At 36.5% G+C, this 18120-nt stretch overlaps 1 protein-coding gene across 4 annotated transcripts in view; it reads left to right on the top strand.

Annotated features, from left to right (window-relative positions):
• The window catches only part of BTAF1 (B-TFIID TATA-box binding protein associated factor 1), a 96846-nt gene that overhangs the window by 56006 nt on the left and 22720 nt on the right, over positions 1-18120 (top strand). For all 4 annotated transcript variants that reach the window (XM_059055431.2, XM_067025053.1, XM_067025054.1 and 1 more), the window contains 10 exons: positions 2953-3057; positions 4170-4319; positions 4636-4778; positions 5044-5218; positions 6551-6754; positions 12704-13130; positions 14092-14282; positions 15760-15913; positions 16338-16447; positions 17819-18020. In XM_059055431.2, the coding sequence (XP_058911414.1) occupies positions 2953-3057; positions 4170-4319; positions 4636-4778; positions 5044-5218; positions 6551-6754; positions 12704-13130; positions 14092-14282; positions 15760-15913; positions 16338-16447; positions 17819-18020 (1861 nt within the window). The remainder of the gene's footprint in view (positions 1-2952; positions 3058-4169; positions 4320-4635; positions 4779-5043; positions 5219-6550; positions 6755-12703; positions 13131-14091; positions 14283-15759; positions 15914-16337; positions 16448-17818; positions 18021-18120) is intronic.

Raw genomic sequence — 18120 nt, 5'->3', positions numbered from 1 at the left:
TGTCCTATAAATGTCAATTAAATCTCTCTGGTCTCCTCTGTCATTTAAAGCTTCTGTTTCCTTATTTATTTTCATTTGGATGATCTGTCCATTGGTGTAAGTGAGGTGTTAAAGTCCCCCACTATTATTGTGTTATTGTCGATTTCCTCTTTTATAGCTGTTAGCAGTTGCCTTATGTATTGAGGTGCTCCTGTGTTGGGTGCATATATATTTATAATTGTTATATCTTATTCCTGGATTGATCCCTTGATCATTATGTAGTGTCCTTCCTTGTCTCTTGTAACATTCTTTATTTTAAAGTCTATTTTATCTGATATGAATATTGCTACTCCAGCTTTCTTTTGATTTCCATTTGCATGAAATATCTTTTTCCTTCCCCTCACTTTCAGTCTGTATGTGTCCCCAGGTCTGAAGTGGGTCTCTTGTAGACAGCATATATATGGGTCTTGTTTTTGTATCCATTCAGGAAGCCTGTGTCTTTTGGTTGGAGCATTTAATCCATTCACGTTTAAGGTAATTATCGATATGTATGTTACTATTGCCATTTTCTTAATTGTTTTGTGTTTGTTTTTGTAGGTCCTTTTCTTTTCTTGTGTTTCCCACTTAGAGAAGTTCCTTTAGCATTTGTTGTAAAACTGGTTTGGTGGTGCTGAATTTTCTTAGCTTTTGCTTGTCTGTAAAGCATTTGATTTCTCCATCAGATCTGAATGAGATCCTTGCCAGGTAGAGTAATCTTGGTTGTAGGTTCTTCCCTTTCATCACTTTAATTATATCATGCCTCTCCCTTCTGGCTTGTAGAGTTTCTGCTGAGAAATCAGCTGTTAACCTTATGGGAGTTTCCTTGTATGTTATTTGTCATTTTTCCCTTGCTGCTTTCAATAATTTTTCTTTGTCTTTAATTTTTGCCAATTTGATTACTATGTGTCTCGGTGTGTTTCTCCTTGGGTTTATCCTGTATGGGACTCTCTGCACTTCCTGGACTTGGGTGGCTATTTCCTTTCCCATGTTAGGGAAGTTTTCGACTATAATCTCTTCAAATATTTTCTCTGGTCCTTTCTCTCTCTCTTCTCCTTCTGGGACCCCTCTAATGCGAATGTTGTGTTTAATGTTGTCCCAGAGGTCTCTTAGGCTTTCATTTCTTTTCATTCTTTTTTCTTCAGTCTGTTCCGCAGCAGTGAATTCCACCATTCTATCTTCCAGGTCACTTATCCATTCTTCTGCCTCAGTCATTCTGCTATTGATTCCTTCTAGTGTAGTTTTCATTTCAGTTATTGTATTGTTCATCTCTGGTTTGTTCTGGAATTCGTCGAGGTCTTTATTAAACATTTCTTGCGTCTTTTCGATCTTTGCCTCCATTCTTTTACCGAGGTGCTGGATCATCTTCACTATCATTTTTCTGAATTCTTTTTCTGGAAGGTTGCCTATCTCCACTTCATTTAGTTGTTTTTTTGGGGTTTTATCTTGTTCCTTCATCTGGTACATAGCCCTCTGCCTTTTCATCTTGTCTTTGTTTCTGTGAATGTGGTTTTTGTTCCACAGGCTGCAGGACTGTAGTTCTTCTTGCTCCTGCTGTCTGCCCTCTGGTGGATGAGGCTATCTAAGAGGCTTGATGGGAGGGACTGATGGTGGGTAGAGCTGACTGTTGTTCTGTGGGCAGAGCTCAGTAAAACTTTAATCCACTTGACTGTTGATGGGTGGCGCTGGGTTCCCTCCCTGTTGGTTGTTTGGCCTGAGGCAACCCAGCACTGGAGCCTACCTGGGCTCTTTGGTGGGGTTAATGACAGACTCTGGGAGGGCTCACTCCAAGGAGTACTTCCCAGAACTTCTGCTGCCAGTGTCCTTGTCCCCACGGTGAGCCACAGCCCACCCCCACCTCTGCAGGAGACCCTCCAACACTAGCAGGGAGGTCTGGTTCAGGCTCCCCTGGGGTCACTCCTCCTTCCCCTGGGTCCTGATGCACACACTACTTTGTGTGTGCCCTCCAAGAGTGGAGTCTCTGTTTCCCCCAGTCCTGTCGAAGTCCTGCGATCAATTCCCACTAGGCTTCAAAGTCTGATTCTCTGGGAATTCCTCCTCCTGTTGCTGGACCCCCAGGTTTGGAAGCCTGACATGGGGCTCAGAACCTTCACTCCAGTGGGTGGACTTCTGTGGTATAAGTGTTCTCCAGTCTGTGAGTCACCCACCCAGCAGTTATGGGATTTGATTTTACTGTGATTGTGCCCCTCCTACCGTCTCATTGTGGCTTCTCCTTTGTCTTTGGATGTGGGGTGTCTTTTTTGGTGAGTTCCAGTGTCTTCCTGTCAATGATTGTCCAGCAGCTAGTTGTGATTCTGGTGTTCTCGCAAGAGGGAGTGAGAGCGCGTCCTTCTACTCCGCCATCTTGGTTCCTCCTCTGTGTATAGTTTTCACCAGATATTCAAAGGGTCCCTAACCCAAAATAGATTAAGAACATTTGCCTTAATTTTGTAGTGAACTCAAAGTTGAATTTTCTAGGTTGGATATCATCTTACAATTCATTACTTGCATTAATGGTGAGCACATAGAACTTAAACTGTTTATCTAGCACAGCAGCAGTAATCTGTTCATTTGTCAAATTTCCCTGACTGAGCAGTGATATATAATGTAACCAAAGGGTTGTTGCCGGTTAGAGCTTACTCCCATATAGAGGATGATTTCAATTTATTTGAAGCAAAATTCAGTGTTGTTAATCATAATCAGACTTTCTCCAGCTTCCTAGCGATTGTGTGCCATTTAATTTCTCCAAACCATTGGAATAATAAATGCAGTATTGTTGCTCCAGAATCTTGTCAAAATTTATCACCAGTTGAACATTTTTGATGAAGTCATACAGTCTTTTAATGGTAGTACTTCTGTTATTTGACTTATAACTTTTTAAATAAGCTAACCCCGAAGAATTATATGCTATAATTTTGATTTTATTTTTGTTTTTAGAACTCTTCATCTTGGCTTATACCTATCCTTCCTGATATGCTTCGACACATTTTTCAGTTTTGTGTTTTAGAAAGCAGCCAGGAAATTCTGGACCTCATTCACAAGGTATATGGTGAATATATCTGTACTCCTTTCCCAGTATCTTGGTAGATTTAAAAATTTTTTCATAACTCTGTACTGTTGTTGATCAGGGATTTTAAGAAATTAGAAATCATCCAAGAGATTTGAATAGTCTGGAGATCTGCAAAATGAGACAAGGAAATAGGCTTCTTATGGAATATAGTAGTTAAGTCCTGGTTAGCCCTGCTGCTTGTGTGACCTACCAAGCAAACGTTTTAAGCTCTTTCTTTATAGCCTCAATACAGAAAATAAAATGAAGGAAAGACTGCTTTTCTCCATCACTCATTTTGTTGTTTATCAGCATGCTTATTGATCCTGCAAAGTATCTTTGGGATTTATTGGTAATATATAGAGTCTGATTGTCATAGTTTAGACTTGTACTTTTTTATTACTTAGCAAGATTGGTGATATGTGTTGGAACCTTTCAAGAATAGCCATTTGATGTATTTAATAGTATTTATGGGAGGAAATGGCACTGTCGTACCTTTAAAACCTGTTAAGTTAGTCTTGAATCATTGGCCTCTGAGGTGGCTCATTGTTAACAGCCTTGGGTTAACATAGGTATTATTTCTACATGCTGGCCCTAGCCCATTTAATGCTAGGCATCAAAAAAGGTGCTTTATTGAGTAAGATCATGAATCAAGACTTACAATGTTCTTAATTTATACTAGGATATTACTACCTCTAAATTTAGCAGAGGTTATTTATCAGGAGCTATTACGTATTGAAGCGGTGTTGAATATAGGACTGCATATTTAGCTTTATGATACATACAAAGGATTTCAGAGACTTACTGAGATTTTGATAACTGTTATTTTTATGGGTATCTTTTTTTAAGTGATTTTCATAAAATACTGAGGAAAATACTTTGTATTCCTTTAAAAAAAATCTTTCTCTTGTATTACTTTTGTTTAGTATATTAACCTACCTACCCCAAAACAGTATTTAAAAATAAGCCTCTATATTGAATTTTAAAATTAATCTCTGTGCTATTTCCTACTTTTTTTTTTTGATTCAGTATCCCTAAAAATAAGTATTATGTTTTTTTAGGCCTTGCTAGAAAAATTTCACTTTCTTGTTCCCTTTTCATTCTGCAGGTTTGGATGGAATTGTTGAGCAAGGCTTCAGTTCAGTATGTAGTAGCAGCTGCTTGTCCATGGATGGGTGCTTGGCTTTGCTTAATGATGCAGCCTTCTCATTTACCTATTGATTTAAATATGTTGCTGGAAGTAAAAGCTAGAGCCAAGGTAAGTGTAGAGGGACATAATGTATTTGTATGTTCAACTCATAATTATTTTTTTTCAACTCATAATTTATTAATACAGTAACCATGTAAGAAATCTGTATTGCTTTATTATAAGCATGGTATCATTATTGTAACATAAGGAAAAATTACATCATTAGAACCTTGACAAAATGCATAGCAATTTTTATCCATTAAAATTTTGTGAAAAGAACTGTATTTTACTGGGATTATAACAAATGACAGTGTTTTTTATGTTGTCTATTAAATTTTAATGGTTAATCTTTAATTATTGTTTCCTTCCCCCTTATTCCCTCTAGGAAAAAACAGGTGGTAAGGTGCGTCAAGGCCAAAGCCAGAGTAAAGAAGTACTTCAGGAGTACATTGCAGGTGCAGACACCATCATGGAAGACCCCGCCACCAGGGATTTTGTTGTTATGCGGGCTAGAATGATGGCAGCCAAGTAAGTATACATAAACTCAAAAGTCATTTAACCAAAAGATTCCTCTGATGTGTCTGTCAGTCTTTCCTCCATCGCACTAGTTACCGAGTAGGAAAAAAATTAAAGCATAAGAAAACGTTTTCAATTTTTTTGAAGTTATAAAAATAAGGTTTATATATTTTTATGAAGATATGATGGGAGTTATGTCTTCCTTGGGAAAAGTTATAGCTTCAATAGGGGAAATTTCAAGCAATTCTATAGTAACTTCTTTTTTTCTCCCTCTTAGGTTGTTAGGAGCACTTTGTTGTTGTATTTGTGATCCAGGTGTAAATGCGGTAACCCAAGAAATTAAACCAGCTGAATCCCTTGGCCAGTTACTACTCTTCCATTTGAACTCCAAATCTGCCTTACAGAGAATTAGTGTAGCTTTGGTAATCTGTGAATGGGCTGCTTTACAGAAGGTAAGATTTTGCCCAAAAATAAATGAAGACAATTTAAACCAGTTTCCTTAGCTGTTAGGATTATTTTCATTATATTTTACAAACAGAAAAGTGAAAATTTTCTCTGTATAAAGATCCAACATTTATAGAAAAGTATTCAAATTATATCGCAACATTGTTTCTCATTTGCCTTTAAGCCTAGACTTTTTTCTTAGAACCCCCAGTCTTGTACTTGAGAACTACAAAAGATAAGAGGCTTTGAGTGATAGAAATCCATTTTTATGAGTAGTAGCAAGGGCAGATTTTTGGTCACAGGAAGAATAAAATCTCCACATTTAAACCCAAATCTTTATGTTTCCAAATAAGCCATTCCCTTGCAGCCCCTTTAATTTTTAACTTCTAGTAAGACGTATGATTTTGTGTAAGACTTGCTTCTGTAAATCAGAGAAACTTCCTGCTGGCTTTGTTTATTCCATTGACTGGAATTCTGGAAATTTAACTGTCTGCACTTGCTGTGAGAGCTGCTTGTTACTGCCTCTTAGCAGTTTGTCAGAGCTGTGTCTAAAAGTAATTGAGCCATGCTCTATTGCAACTGAAACCCCAGCTTTGCCTCTGGAAAGAAGCAAGGCTCATCTGTTTTTAGGCAGGACTCGGTGTGCTGGAGAGGCAGTGATGCTGTGTTTTTGTGCCTCTCAGACTCAGCAGCAAGTGTTGACAGTTCGGTTTCTGGACCCTCACAGAGCTTCTCTGGACTTACTCTGTGAAGCCCAGGCTGATCACCCAGATCCCACAGAACCCCTCATGGCTCACCACTGAGGTCATTCCCCCTCTGGTTGGGGCAGGCAACAACCAGAGAGAGTGGGAAGGGTTAGTTAAATTTGGGGGCAGGTAAGTAGCTTTTAAATTATATATCCATTTCTACAGTATGGCATGTGAAGCTATGGGTTCAACTGTTAAGAAATCTAATGAGTTTTTAAATAACATTTTTAGTGCATGCTAAGTGTTCTTTTCTGACTGATTTCTTTTTACAGTTGTATATTTTAAAATCTGTGCTATATAATATATACGTAAACTTAGAATAAATTCAGAATAAAGAGTAATTAAGTGGAAAATGTAATGGAATTGTAATAGTTCCATGTGCATGTGCTATAGTCATTCATATTAAAATTTTAGAGTAGTTTGGGTGTGATACCTTTTCTCTGTGCAACTAATAACTATGTTCTGGGAGATAACAGAATATAGATTCAAAATCAATAGAAATTTAGACTTGGTAGTTTACAAGCGAAGATTTATGCATTTCTAGAATTATGTTTACATATTTGCCCTGAATATTTGTTGTCTGTTATATTTTAGGAGTGTAGAGCTGTTACCCTAGCTGTGCAGCCACGTTTACTTGATATCCTTTCAGAACATTTATATTATGATGAAATTGCCGTTCCATTCACACGAATGCAGAATGAGTGTAAACAGCTTATTTCATCATTAGCTGATGCACATATTGAAGTTGGTAATAGAGTAAACAACAATGTTTTTACAATTGATCAAGCTAATGACCTGGTGAGTAAAGAAGTAACTTTCTTAATTTTAGAGCATGAAATAAGGATAAGAACTTTGTCATGTCATGTTTACCACAAAAACACTAATTTGTTGAATCTATTTATGGCTTGGTAGCCTGTCATCACTACCCTTTAGAAAGGTTTTTCATTGTGTTGACTTTTCTTGAAATAAGAGAATAGGGAAGGGGTTTTTTTTTTTCTTTTATCTCAGCTTTGACAAACCAATATACCTTTATTAGAAAAAACTGTTACATTTTTGTCACTTCTCAGTTTTGCTTAAGACTGGCAGAGTATAGAAAAAATTGATTCTATAAGTTCCTGAGTACTTTTCCTCCCCCTTGCCAACTTACAATGAAAATATTCAAACATAAGAGAATTACACAATGAAGTCTCATATACCTACCAACTAGATTACACAGTTAACATTTTACTAAATTTGCTTTATCGCATATATATGCAACTCTCTACCCCTCTATTCAACCATTAATCCTTAATTTTTGATGCATTTTTAAGTAAGTTACAGACAGATATCAGTACGCTTAAACTAAAATTCAGTTTTTATGTTTTTTCTCTTTTTTTGTGTCATTAACTAAAATTCAGTTTTTATGTTTTTTTGTTCTTGAGGTAAAACTTATGTACTATGAATTGTACACATCTTCAATGGAACATATGATAAATTTTAGCAGAAGCATATACCTATGAAACCCAAACCTCTATCAAGATACAGACAGTGCCATAACACTTCCCAGTCAATCCCCTGCCCTCAAATAACCATTGTTCTGGTTTTTCCTTCACCATAGATTACTTTTGCCTGTTCTAGAATTTCATATACATGGAATCATATACTCTGTGCTGTTTGGTGTAAGGATCTTTTTCAGCATGATGTTTTATAAAATAATACATGTGGTTATATGTATCACTAATTCATTCTTTTCTATTGCTGAGTTTTATTTCATTGTATAAATATACCACAATTAGTGTAAGCCCTTCTCTGCTTGATGAACATTTGGGCTACTCCAAGTTTTCAGCTGTTATGAACAGAGCTGCTATAAACATTTTTGCACAAATTTTTTAAAGACATATTTTCATTTCTCTTGGGTAAATACATAGGAGTGGAATTGCTGGGTCATAGGGTGAGGTGTTTATTTAGTTTTATAAAAAATTGCACTTTTCCCAAAGTGGCTGTATCATTTTACCTTCTAATCACCAATATATGAGAGTTCTGGTTGCTCCACATCATCACCAACATTTTTTTGTTTGTTTGTTTGTTTGTTTTTGGTGGTACGCGGGCCTCTCATTGTCGTGGCCTCTCCCGTTGCGGAGCACAGGCTCCGGATGCGCAGGCTCAGCGGCCATGGCTCACGGGCCCAGGCGCTCCGCGGTATGTGGGATCCTCCCGGACCGGGGCACGAACCCGTGTCCCCTGCATCGGCAGGCAGACTCTCAACCACCGCGCCACCAAGGAAGCCCTCACCAACATTTGATGATGGTCACTCCTTGTAATTTTTGCCTTTCTGGTAGTTGTGTGATAGTGTCATTGTGGTTTTAACTTGTGTTTCCTTGATGACTAATATGTTTAACACTTTTTTATGTCTTATTGGCCATTTGTTGATCTTCCTTTCTGAAATGTCTATTCAAATCTTTTGTCTGTTTTTAATTAGGTTGTCTTTTTATTATTGAGTTGTAGGAGTTCTTTATATATCCTGGATACCAATCCTTTGTCAGATAGATGCTTTCCGAATATTTTCTCCCACTGTGTGGCTTGCCTTTTCATTTTCTTAATGGCGTCTTTGGATGAGCAGATATTTTTAAGTTTGATGAAGTCTAGTTTATCAGTTGTTTTCTTTTATGGTTATTGTGTTCTGTGACCTAAGGTACCTTTTCTTATCTCCAAGTGGTGAAGTTATTCACACACATTTTCTTCTAAAGCATTCTAGTTTTAGTTTTTGTTTAATCATCCATATTTATGTTTATATATAGTGTGAAGTAGATTGCATTTTATTTTTCATATAGATACCTAATTATTCCATCATCATTTATTGAAAAGATTTTTCTTTCCCCATGGAATTTCTTTGGCACCTTTGTCAAAAATTAGTTGAAATGTGTGTGTCTGTATATGGGCTCTATTTGTTCAATCTATTTGTCTGTTATGCTAGCACCAGTGTCTTGATTACTGTATCTTTGTACTTAGTTAAGTCTTTGAGGTTAGGTGGTGTAAATGAGTTCTTCCATTTTTTTTTTTTTTTTTTTTGCGGTATGCGGGCCTCTCACTGTTGTGGCCTCTCCCGTTGCGGAGCACAGGCTCCTGACGCGCAGGCCTAGTGGCCATGGCTCACGGGCTTAGTTGCTCCGCGGCATGTGGGATCCTCCCAGACCAGGGCACGAACCCGTGTCTCCCGCATCGGCAGGCGGATTCTCAACCACTGCGCCACCAGGGAAGCCCAGTTCTTCCTTTTATAAGTTAAAGAATCAGAAATTCAGCTGCTTCACTTGTGTTGATTCCTGTGAAAGAGCGTGCTTCATTTCTTATCCCCCTTTCTTATTGAAAAAATAATACAGTTGAAATTTTTTTTGTTCTCACCTGTGAAAAAAAGCTAAAATTGCTTCAGTTTTTTTTCTGAGTTGTTTTTCTGATTGTTGTTTTTCTATAATTTCTCCTTTTTGCCTCCCCTCCCCCGTATTTTGCCTTCCTGGAATAAAATCTCAAATTTTCTTTAAGGTCTGGGTTCCCTTCTTATTGTTTCTGACAACATTTCTTTTTAAAGCTATTACGTGGACTCTTAAAGCTTTTCTTATTCAAACCTCTTACTCCCCAGTGAAACTCCTATTCTGTTTCATTAGCTTCCTTAGTCCAGTAGTTGTTTTTTTGTTTGTTTTTTGCAGTACGTGGGCCGCTCACTGTTGTGGCCTCTCCCGTTGTGGAGTGCAGGCTCAGCGGCCATGGCTCACGGGCCCAGCCGCTCTGTGGCATGTGGGATCTTCCCAGACCGGGACACGAACCCGTATCCCCTGCATCGGCAGGTGGACTCTCAACCACTGCGCCATCAGGGAAGCCCAGTCCAGTAGTTTTGACCTGGGATATCAGTCTCTAGAAGAGCATATTTGAGTGAAGAGCAATTTTGAAAGATTAGTCTTGGCCTTGGCTGAGAGCCACTGCTCTTTGTAACTTTCTTTGCATCCCTATTTTATTCTTACCTGCAAAATATAGGCATTTTCTGAAGGTCTTCCTTTGTCTGTCACCATTCTCACAATTTAGTTCTTATCCATGTACTGTGCTATCTTCTCTTGATCTTTTATGTTCTTCAATTAGGCATTTTTGCTTGGATATCTCACTATCATTTCAAACTTAACACAACCAAAATTGGGATTTATTAACAGAAAATAGCCCTTTTTATCCACAGTCTCAAATCTTGTTAACATTTCCTTTCAGAAAGTTTCATATGTTTATCCTTTCTCTGTTTCCATCACCACAACCCAGTCAAAGGCCTTAGTACTTTATGACTAGGTCCTGACTCATCTCTAAGGCTCCAGGCAGTCTCTGGTTCATTCCATCCTGCATGCTGTGCCACACTAATAAAATTCTTAGTGCCACTCTGAACACATCCCTCTCCTACCTAAAAACATTATTTTCTTTTTCCTTGATTTTAGTTTTTTTCTTACTTTCAACACCTTCTCCAAATTCCCCATCTCTTTTCTCCTCATTATTTCTCAAACTTCCTCCACTTAAGCCTAGTTAGTTTTTCTCTTGCAGAAGTACACCACCCTCACCCACTTTCTTTGCTTCACTCATTCTCACTTTGGTGTCTGAGCTCCTCTTTCCTTTGCCAGAAATTCCCTACCCTCCAGCCTCTATGCTCATCCCAAGTTCATCTCTTGACATTCCTTCATCGCCCTGTGCTCAGGCCGTGGTAAGCTGTTGTCAGTTCCTTGGACAGTGCCTCACTTTGCACTCCCTACCTCACTCTGTTTGCCAAGATGTCCCCATAACTCCAGACTTATCCATTGTTTAAAAACCTAGCATAAGTGTTAACCGCCTCTGGCAAGCCTTCACTACTTTTGTCTCCTCTAAGAAGAGTTAAGCTACCCTTGTGCTACCACAGCAACTTGCACTTACCTCAGTTTCATGTTATATTGTCTTGTTTACTTATGTATGTCTCCCACATTAGTCTCAACATTTTTTGAGTGTATGAAGACATTGGTTTTACTCATCTTTCAGTATTGCTCATTAAATATTTGTTGAGTGAATTAATTTGGGGTAATTGGAAAGCTTTTCCTAAGCTGCCTAGAATCATTGAAAAATGACAGAAGCATAGTGTATTTAGGACAATATTTTTAAACTTTTAGTAGTGAAACCTGTTTCAAATAATCTTATGCAAAGCTTGAACACATAAAACAGACAAAGCAAAGTGGAGAGTATAAGCTAGAAGTGGTATGTGATCATGTTCCTTTGTAGAAAACAGATCAAGATGAAGCAGATACAGCTCAATTTAAGTCTTTGGTATTTTATAATGATAAAAGAAGATCTTATTTGTGTGCCTACTTTGCTTTTTATAATAGAGGTTGGCATTATCAGTTTTGTCCATAAGGGAATTGATTATTTCTAAGTCTGAAAAATTGGGTTCTCCATTAAAAAAAAAGTTAGGTTCTTTAATGTTACAGGCTTTTCTGACCAACATTGATCAGATTGGATCTGTTTATGGAGCCTCTTTATGATTGCAGTTACCTATCAAACAAGAAGACTATTTTTGTTATGTAACCCATCACACAGTCTTTAACTGGTAATTTAAAAAATGTGTGCACAGGGCTTCCCTGGTGGCGCAGTGGTTGAGAATCCGCCTGCCGATGCAGGGGACATGGGTTCGTGCCCTGCTCCGGGAAGATCCCACATGCTGCGGAGCGGCTGGGCCCATGAGCCATGGCCGCTGAGCGTGCGTGTCTGGAGCCTGTGGTCCGCAACGGGAGAGGCCACAACAGTGAGAGGCCTGCGTACCGCAAAAAAAAAAAAAAAAAATGTGTGCACAGAAACTTGTACATAAATGTTCATAGCAACATTATTCGTAATAGCTAAAAGGTGGAACCAACCCATCCATTCATCAACTAATGAATGGAAAAATGCAATTGATATATCCATATAGTGTAATATTATTTGGCAAAAAAAGGAATGAAGTAATTATATATGCTACAATATCAGTGAACCTTGAAAGAATTATGCTAAATGAAAGAATCTAATCACAAAAGATTACACATTATATTGGTCCATTTATATGAAATGTCCAGAATAGGCAAATCTATAAACGTAGAAAGTAGATAAGTGGTTACATGGGGCTGGGAGGAAATGAGGAATGATTGCAAATAGGTATTGAATTTTATTTTGGGGGTGATGAAAATGTTCTAAAATTGTGGTGATGGTTATACAACTCTGAATATAATAAAAACCATTGAATTGTACACTTTGAATGAGTGTATTATATGTGAATTATATCTCATAAAGTTGTTTTAAGAAGATGTATTGAACAATCTTTTAATGGGGCTTGTAAAGTAGTCTGATGCCACAGTCTTACAGCTTTAAGCACCTCTTGGTAATTAAATAATTAATGACTATTGTACATCCTATCTTAACTGTTGGTTTATATTTGCTTACAGCGTTCTCATTTCACCAAAGTACTATATGGGTATTGTGTGTGATTTTTCACTCAAACTTATTAGATATAATAAGTTTCTCAAGAAACTGTCTTTCTTAAACAATATAATACTAATGTTAAATTAAGTCAGACTAAAATAAAGTTTACTTGGAAGGTTTTAGACATTTATTTAGTTTACTGAATACTAAAATAGTACTAGATATCATGGAACTTAAAATTGAAACAAAGTTTGTTGTCTGCCCTTTAGGAGTTTACAGGCTATTTGGGGTTGATGTCCTTAATGATTTTTGATTTCTCTTTTTTAATAGGTCACTGCTGTTTTTAATGAAGTCACATCAACTTTCCATTTAAATCCTCAAGTGTTACAGCAGTTAGATAGTAAACGACAGCAGGTCCAAATGACAGTTACAGAGACCAACCAGGAGTGGCAAGTGTTGCAGTTGAGAGTGCATACTTTTGCTGCATGTGCAGTTGTAAGCTTGCAGCAACTTCCGGAGAAATTAAATCCTATTATAAAACCATTAATGGAGACAATTAAAAAAGAAGAGAATACTCTAGTGCAGAACTATGCGGCTCAGTGCATAGCCAAACTACTTCATCAGTGCACAACAAGGACGCCCTGTCCCAATTCAAAAATTATTAAAAATCTCTGTAGCTCACTTTGTGTGGACCCATATCTAACTCCTTCTGTCACATGTCCAGTACCAACACAAAGTGGCCAGGAAAATTCTAAAGGTATATATCTAAAGCTTTATTTGGGGTAGAGAAAGAATTAACCATTTAAATTTGTTTATTAAATTTGTTTATACTTACAGGTATAATTAAAGCACAAATCCAGTTTATGTTGGAGCTTTTTTCCATTTTGAGAGAATTTGCATATATTGCTAATAAAATCACAACCCTCTTAACTGAAATAAGTTTTTCATAAAAGACCTGATATATAAAATGACTGAATTCTATGAGACAGGTGTTAACCCTTAACTTCTCTTTCAAGACCATAATTATAGGGTTTACTGTTAACAGAGCTAGAAAACTTAATTATATCCAGTGGTGAATAAAAGTTCTTCCTGGTTTCTCTAATTTAGTACATGTCTTATGAGATAAGTGGGCTCTGTTACCTTTAGCAAATAATGCTTAAACAGCTTTTCTATTTTCATCCAGAAAATTTATATGGAAAGTAACTGCTCTTTGTAGGCTAATCTCAAGGACCAATGTTTCTTCACATACCTTAGTCCTAAATTCCCCCCGTCCCTGTCCCTGAGAATTATGTGAGGCAGCAATATTTTGCAGTGGTTGGTGTTTCTGAATTCATGGTAACTATGGACTTTTTTTTTTTTTTAAGAAAACTTACTTGCATTGTTTTTTAATGTTTCTTTTTATGCTTGGAAACATTCATTTTTAAAGAATTAATCTACTTTTAACTGAAGGTACATTCATTCTTGCATGTGATATTTCTTGTTAACATGATGCTGCAAATTTGGCTGTATTAAGTATGGTCCTATACCAATATTAAAACATTCAATGTTATAAATTATTGATTTTTGTTACCATTTTATTGTCTAAAGAAAATATCACTGGCCTATCAACATTGAGGCTTAAAAGACAATTTTAAAATGTGTTGTATCTCTTTTGGAGCAGGAAACATTTGGTCACCTGTATTATGCTTTAAAGGTTACTTAACTTTTTTCCTTAATAGGATCCAACTCCGAAAAAGATGGAATGCATCATACTGTCACCAAGCACAGGGGTATAATTACACTCTATAGGCATCAAAAAGCTGCTTTTGCTATCACAAGCAGGCGAGGTCCTACCCCCAAAGCAGTAAAAGCTCAAATAGCAGATCTTCCTGCAGGAGGTAGTGGAAATATCCTTGTTGAACTTGATGAGGTAAATAGTTTTTTTCTTTGAATTTAAAACAAATATCTTACAGATTGAGAGCTAAATTGTCATATCAGCTTCTAAAATTGTATTTTAATATTTTTAAGTGAAAGAACTGGGACTAATAACTTTTTGGAGTACTGCAGCAACAGGGTCCAGAAAAACTGAAAACTTCTTCAAATTTCTCATGCCTCTTATTGTTTTTACCAGCTTGATGATTATCTTCCTAGGCAAGAAACCTTCTCAGTAGTGGGTACATAAGACATTCATGAATATAAACTAATTCATTCCTATAACAGTGGCTACAGAGATGTTAAGTAATAGTGAAAGCTAACTTTTCTCAGTCCTATCAATGTCAGGAATTGCTGTTGATATTCAGAGGATAAGTTTATATATGTCAAAGTTTTACCTATCTGACTTTTAGTCAACTTGGAATTTATTAACTATGTGATGTGAGGTAGGGATCTGAATTTATTTGCCCACATGAACAGCCAGTTTATCCCACCGTTGAATCTTTTCCTCCCTGGTTTATAATGGCACCTCTGTTTTATGTCATGCTTCGTATATTAAGGATCTCTTTGGGCTCTCTATTCTGTTTCATTGGTCTACTTATTCTACAGTACAGTCTTCTTTAAAGATGATTTTAAAAAGTGTTTGGTTTTGGAAAATCTTACAGTCACATTATTCACAATGGAATGAATGCTCTAGGTAGCTCTTTTGGTTGCAAGACATAGGAACTTAACCTGAGTTCAGCAATAAACTATCAATGCTAAAAGACATGTGTTTAATATATTTCTATAAAGTATAGACCTATTTTAAGTTTCTTTTTTTTAACCAAAATCTTAGCTTATTGTCTGTATTTCTTTTAAAATGTTCTGTGAATGAAGGTTTTTTTCACTAACTATATTCTTCCCATAATTTTAATCAAAAATTTACTGTGGTTTTAATATTTATACTTCCATGGTTTACATAGTTCCTTCACTTAAACATATATATGTATCTTTCTAGGGCGACAGTTTCTTTTGTATTTAATTATTATAAAGTTACTGCTAAGTAAGAGGTTATTAATCTTGTGGTTAAATTAAATAGATGTTCATATTCTATCCCTTAAGCAAATATAAATAAGGGCCCATCATTTTATCTCCTTTTCCTCTCTCTACCTGTTTCTTTGGGGTGGAGAGAAGAAGAAAAAAACATGTTACTTAGAACTGTCTCTAAAAACAGCACATATTCATCTGTTCCTTATCTCCAACCCCCCAAGAGTATTTTACTTTGGATGTGAAAATCTAGTTTGGGATTTTATGCCCATGTAAGTTTAATTATTGAGAAATGTTTATAGTTATGGTAAATATGTCCAGTAATTGCTTAATTAGTTAATGGTAACACTGTGAATTCTTAGGTAGTGACTTTTAAATTATCTTAATAACATTTCAAATGCATTATATTTTTTTCTCAAATTTTGTTTTCAACAAACATTTAATTTTAGGCCCAGAAGCCTTACCTGGTACAACGGAGAGGAGCTGAATTTGCCTTGACAACTATAGTGAAGCATTTTGGTGGTGAAATGGCAGTGAAGTTGCCACATCTCTGGGATGCTATGGTTGGTCCATTGAGGAATACAATCGACATAAATAATTTTGGTGTGTACCTATTTTTCCGAGTTGCATTTTAAACAGATTTCAGTATATATCCATTACATATGTCCTTATAAAATAGCAATGCCTGTACCTGTTTATCCCAGGCCAGCTGGTAAGTTTTTAAATGGAAGGTTGGTAAAAACATTTAATTTATTTTCATGTCAGTTTGCATACTTTTTGCTTTTTACTTTTTCTATTACATATTTAGAAACAGATATTTGAAATGGATCATTATGTTAAACATCTTTAGTTGCTTTAGGTGTAGTACGTCAGCAGTTAAATTAAGGGCATGGTATTTCATTTTACATTATAAAGCAAAAGAGACTCTCCCACAGTACCTGGGAGAGTGCTAAAACTTTTTATGGGCTCTAGATTTTAAAGAATTATTTGCAAGGTAATATGCACTTAAATCAATATGTTTTAATAGATGGAAAGTCCCTCCTGGAAAAGGGAGATGGCCCTGCCCAAGAACTGGTGAATTCTCTGCAAGTTTTTGAAACAGCAGCAGTGTCAATGGATTCTGAGCTTCATCCCTTGGTAACTAACTAATGCAAGTGTAGTTTTTTCCTAGTAAAACAAGTAGTCTTAAGGCTTGAATGAAAAGTGCAACTTTGATGTCATCCCTTATAATTGCATTTTCTTTTATATGCTGTAACTAGATTCTTTCCTGACAACTCAACTCTTATGGGCTTTGAGGCAGAGCTGGGTGCATGAATGATAGAAAACCCACTCTGGGAGCTTAGAATACAGGGCAGTAGGGACAGGACTCTGATGACACAGAAGCCAGGTGTAAACAGGAAAGAAAGCTGCATCCCTATTCATCTATACCATCGTAATATAGTCTAGGAAAGGAAGAGTACAGGTAATAAAGCCTGTTTCCAAGATAAATGTAATGGTAGAAGGAAGTTACCTCTCAGAGATGAAACTAGTCAATGGCAAAGATAGAACCTGGGTTTATTTTTTGACTGTTAAAATATATCTTACCAAAAAATTGGAACAGAGGGAGGAGGAACATAGACTAGAGAATTAATTGTCTGGTTTTTCCATTGAAGAAGGTATTACTCTTTCCGTATAACTGCAATAGGAAGCTCTCTGCAGTTTATAACATTGTGAAGGGTGCTATCTCCAATTCTCTATTCACATCTAATATAAGAGGGAGAATCTAGGAGAGAGTAGAGAAGAGTGAAATTTTTCTGTTTATATAGTAATAAAGCATATTCTTTTACTTGTTAAATTTTGCGGATTTATCATTAGTAAAGGGGCAGAATCCTGTATATGCTTACCCTCCGTGATCAACAGCATGCATTCAGCTGAGCTGTAAGGCTAGTCTGTTGAGCAAGTACCTGGATCTCATGAGCATTAATCCTGGCTTCCACGCAGCAGATATTTAATAATGGGATATGTTGTGCTCTTGTGATCGTATTGTCTTTGGTAAGCCAGGAAGTTAAAGTGGAAAATACCTACCAAACTATAGTGCCTAGAACAAAATCGGGATCACTCAACCCAGTGAATAAAAAAGTATGTACCTAAAACTAAGCCATATTGGGAGGGGGCTGATGATGTGTGGTGTCATTTTCCCAACCTCAGTAGGAGATTTTTGCAAGTGCCTTTGATGCGTTCCCTACTAATTTTGGAAAGAATTGAGTGTTCCCTGATGCCTAAGAGGATATTGAACAGAGGAGAAGTTCTGCACCTTTCTATTCTCTTTAAAAGCATTATAATAACAATTGAGATTTAAATTTTTATTGAGGATGTTTTGACAGTAATGTTTTGAGGTAATTGGAGATATTCTCAGATTTAGAGTTACTTAGAATATTAAGGACCTCTGAGTATGGGCTGTTATAGTTATATTTTAAACAGTAGATTCCCTAATGAGTATTCTGATTATCTTAAACTTTTTGTTTTTAGTTGGTACAGCATTTGCCTCATCTTTATATGTGCCTTCAGTACCCCAGCACTGCAGTGAGGCACATGGCTGCTCGTTGTATAGGTGTCATGAGCAAAATAGGTACCATGGAAACAATGAATATTTTTTTGGAGAAGGTTCTTCCATGGCTGGGAGCAATTGATGACAATATCAAACAAGAGGGTGCAATTGAAGCACTTGCCTGTATCCTTTTTTATTTTGACAAACTATTCAGAAATTATATTCATATTATTTAAGGATGACTAAAATAAAATTTATTCAAATATGCACAGGGAATTCCCTG

Source organism: Kogia breviceps, chromosome 2, assembly GCF_026419965.1.
Source record: "Kogia breviceps isolate mKogBre1 chromosome 2, mKogBre1 haplotype 1, whole genome shotgun sequence".
Classification (NCBI taxonomy): domain Eukaryota; kingdom Metazoa; phylum Chordata; class Mammalia; order Artiodactyla; family Physeteridae; genus Kogia; species Kogia breviceps.
The sequence above is the reverse complement of the archived record's forward strand: the minus strand, read 5'-3'. Positions and strand labels throughout refer to the sequence as shown.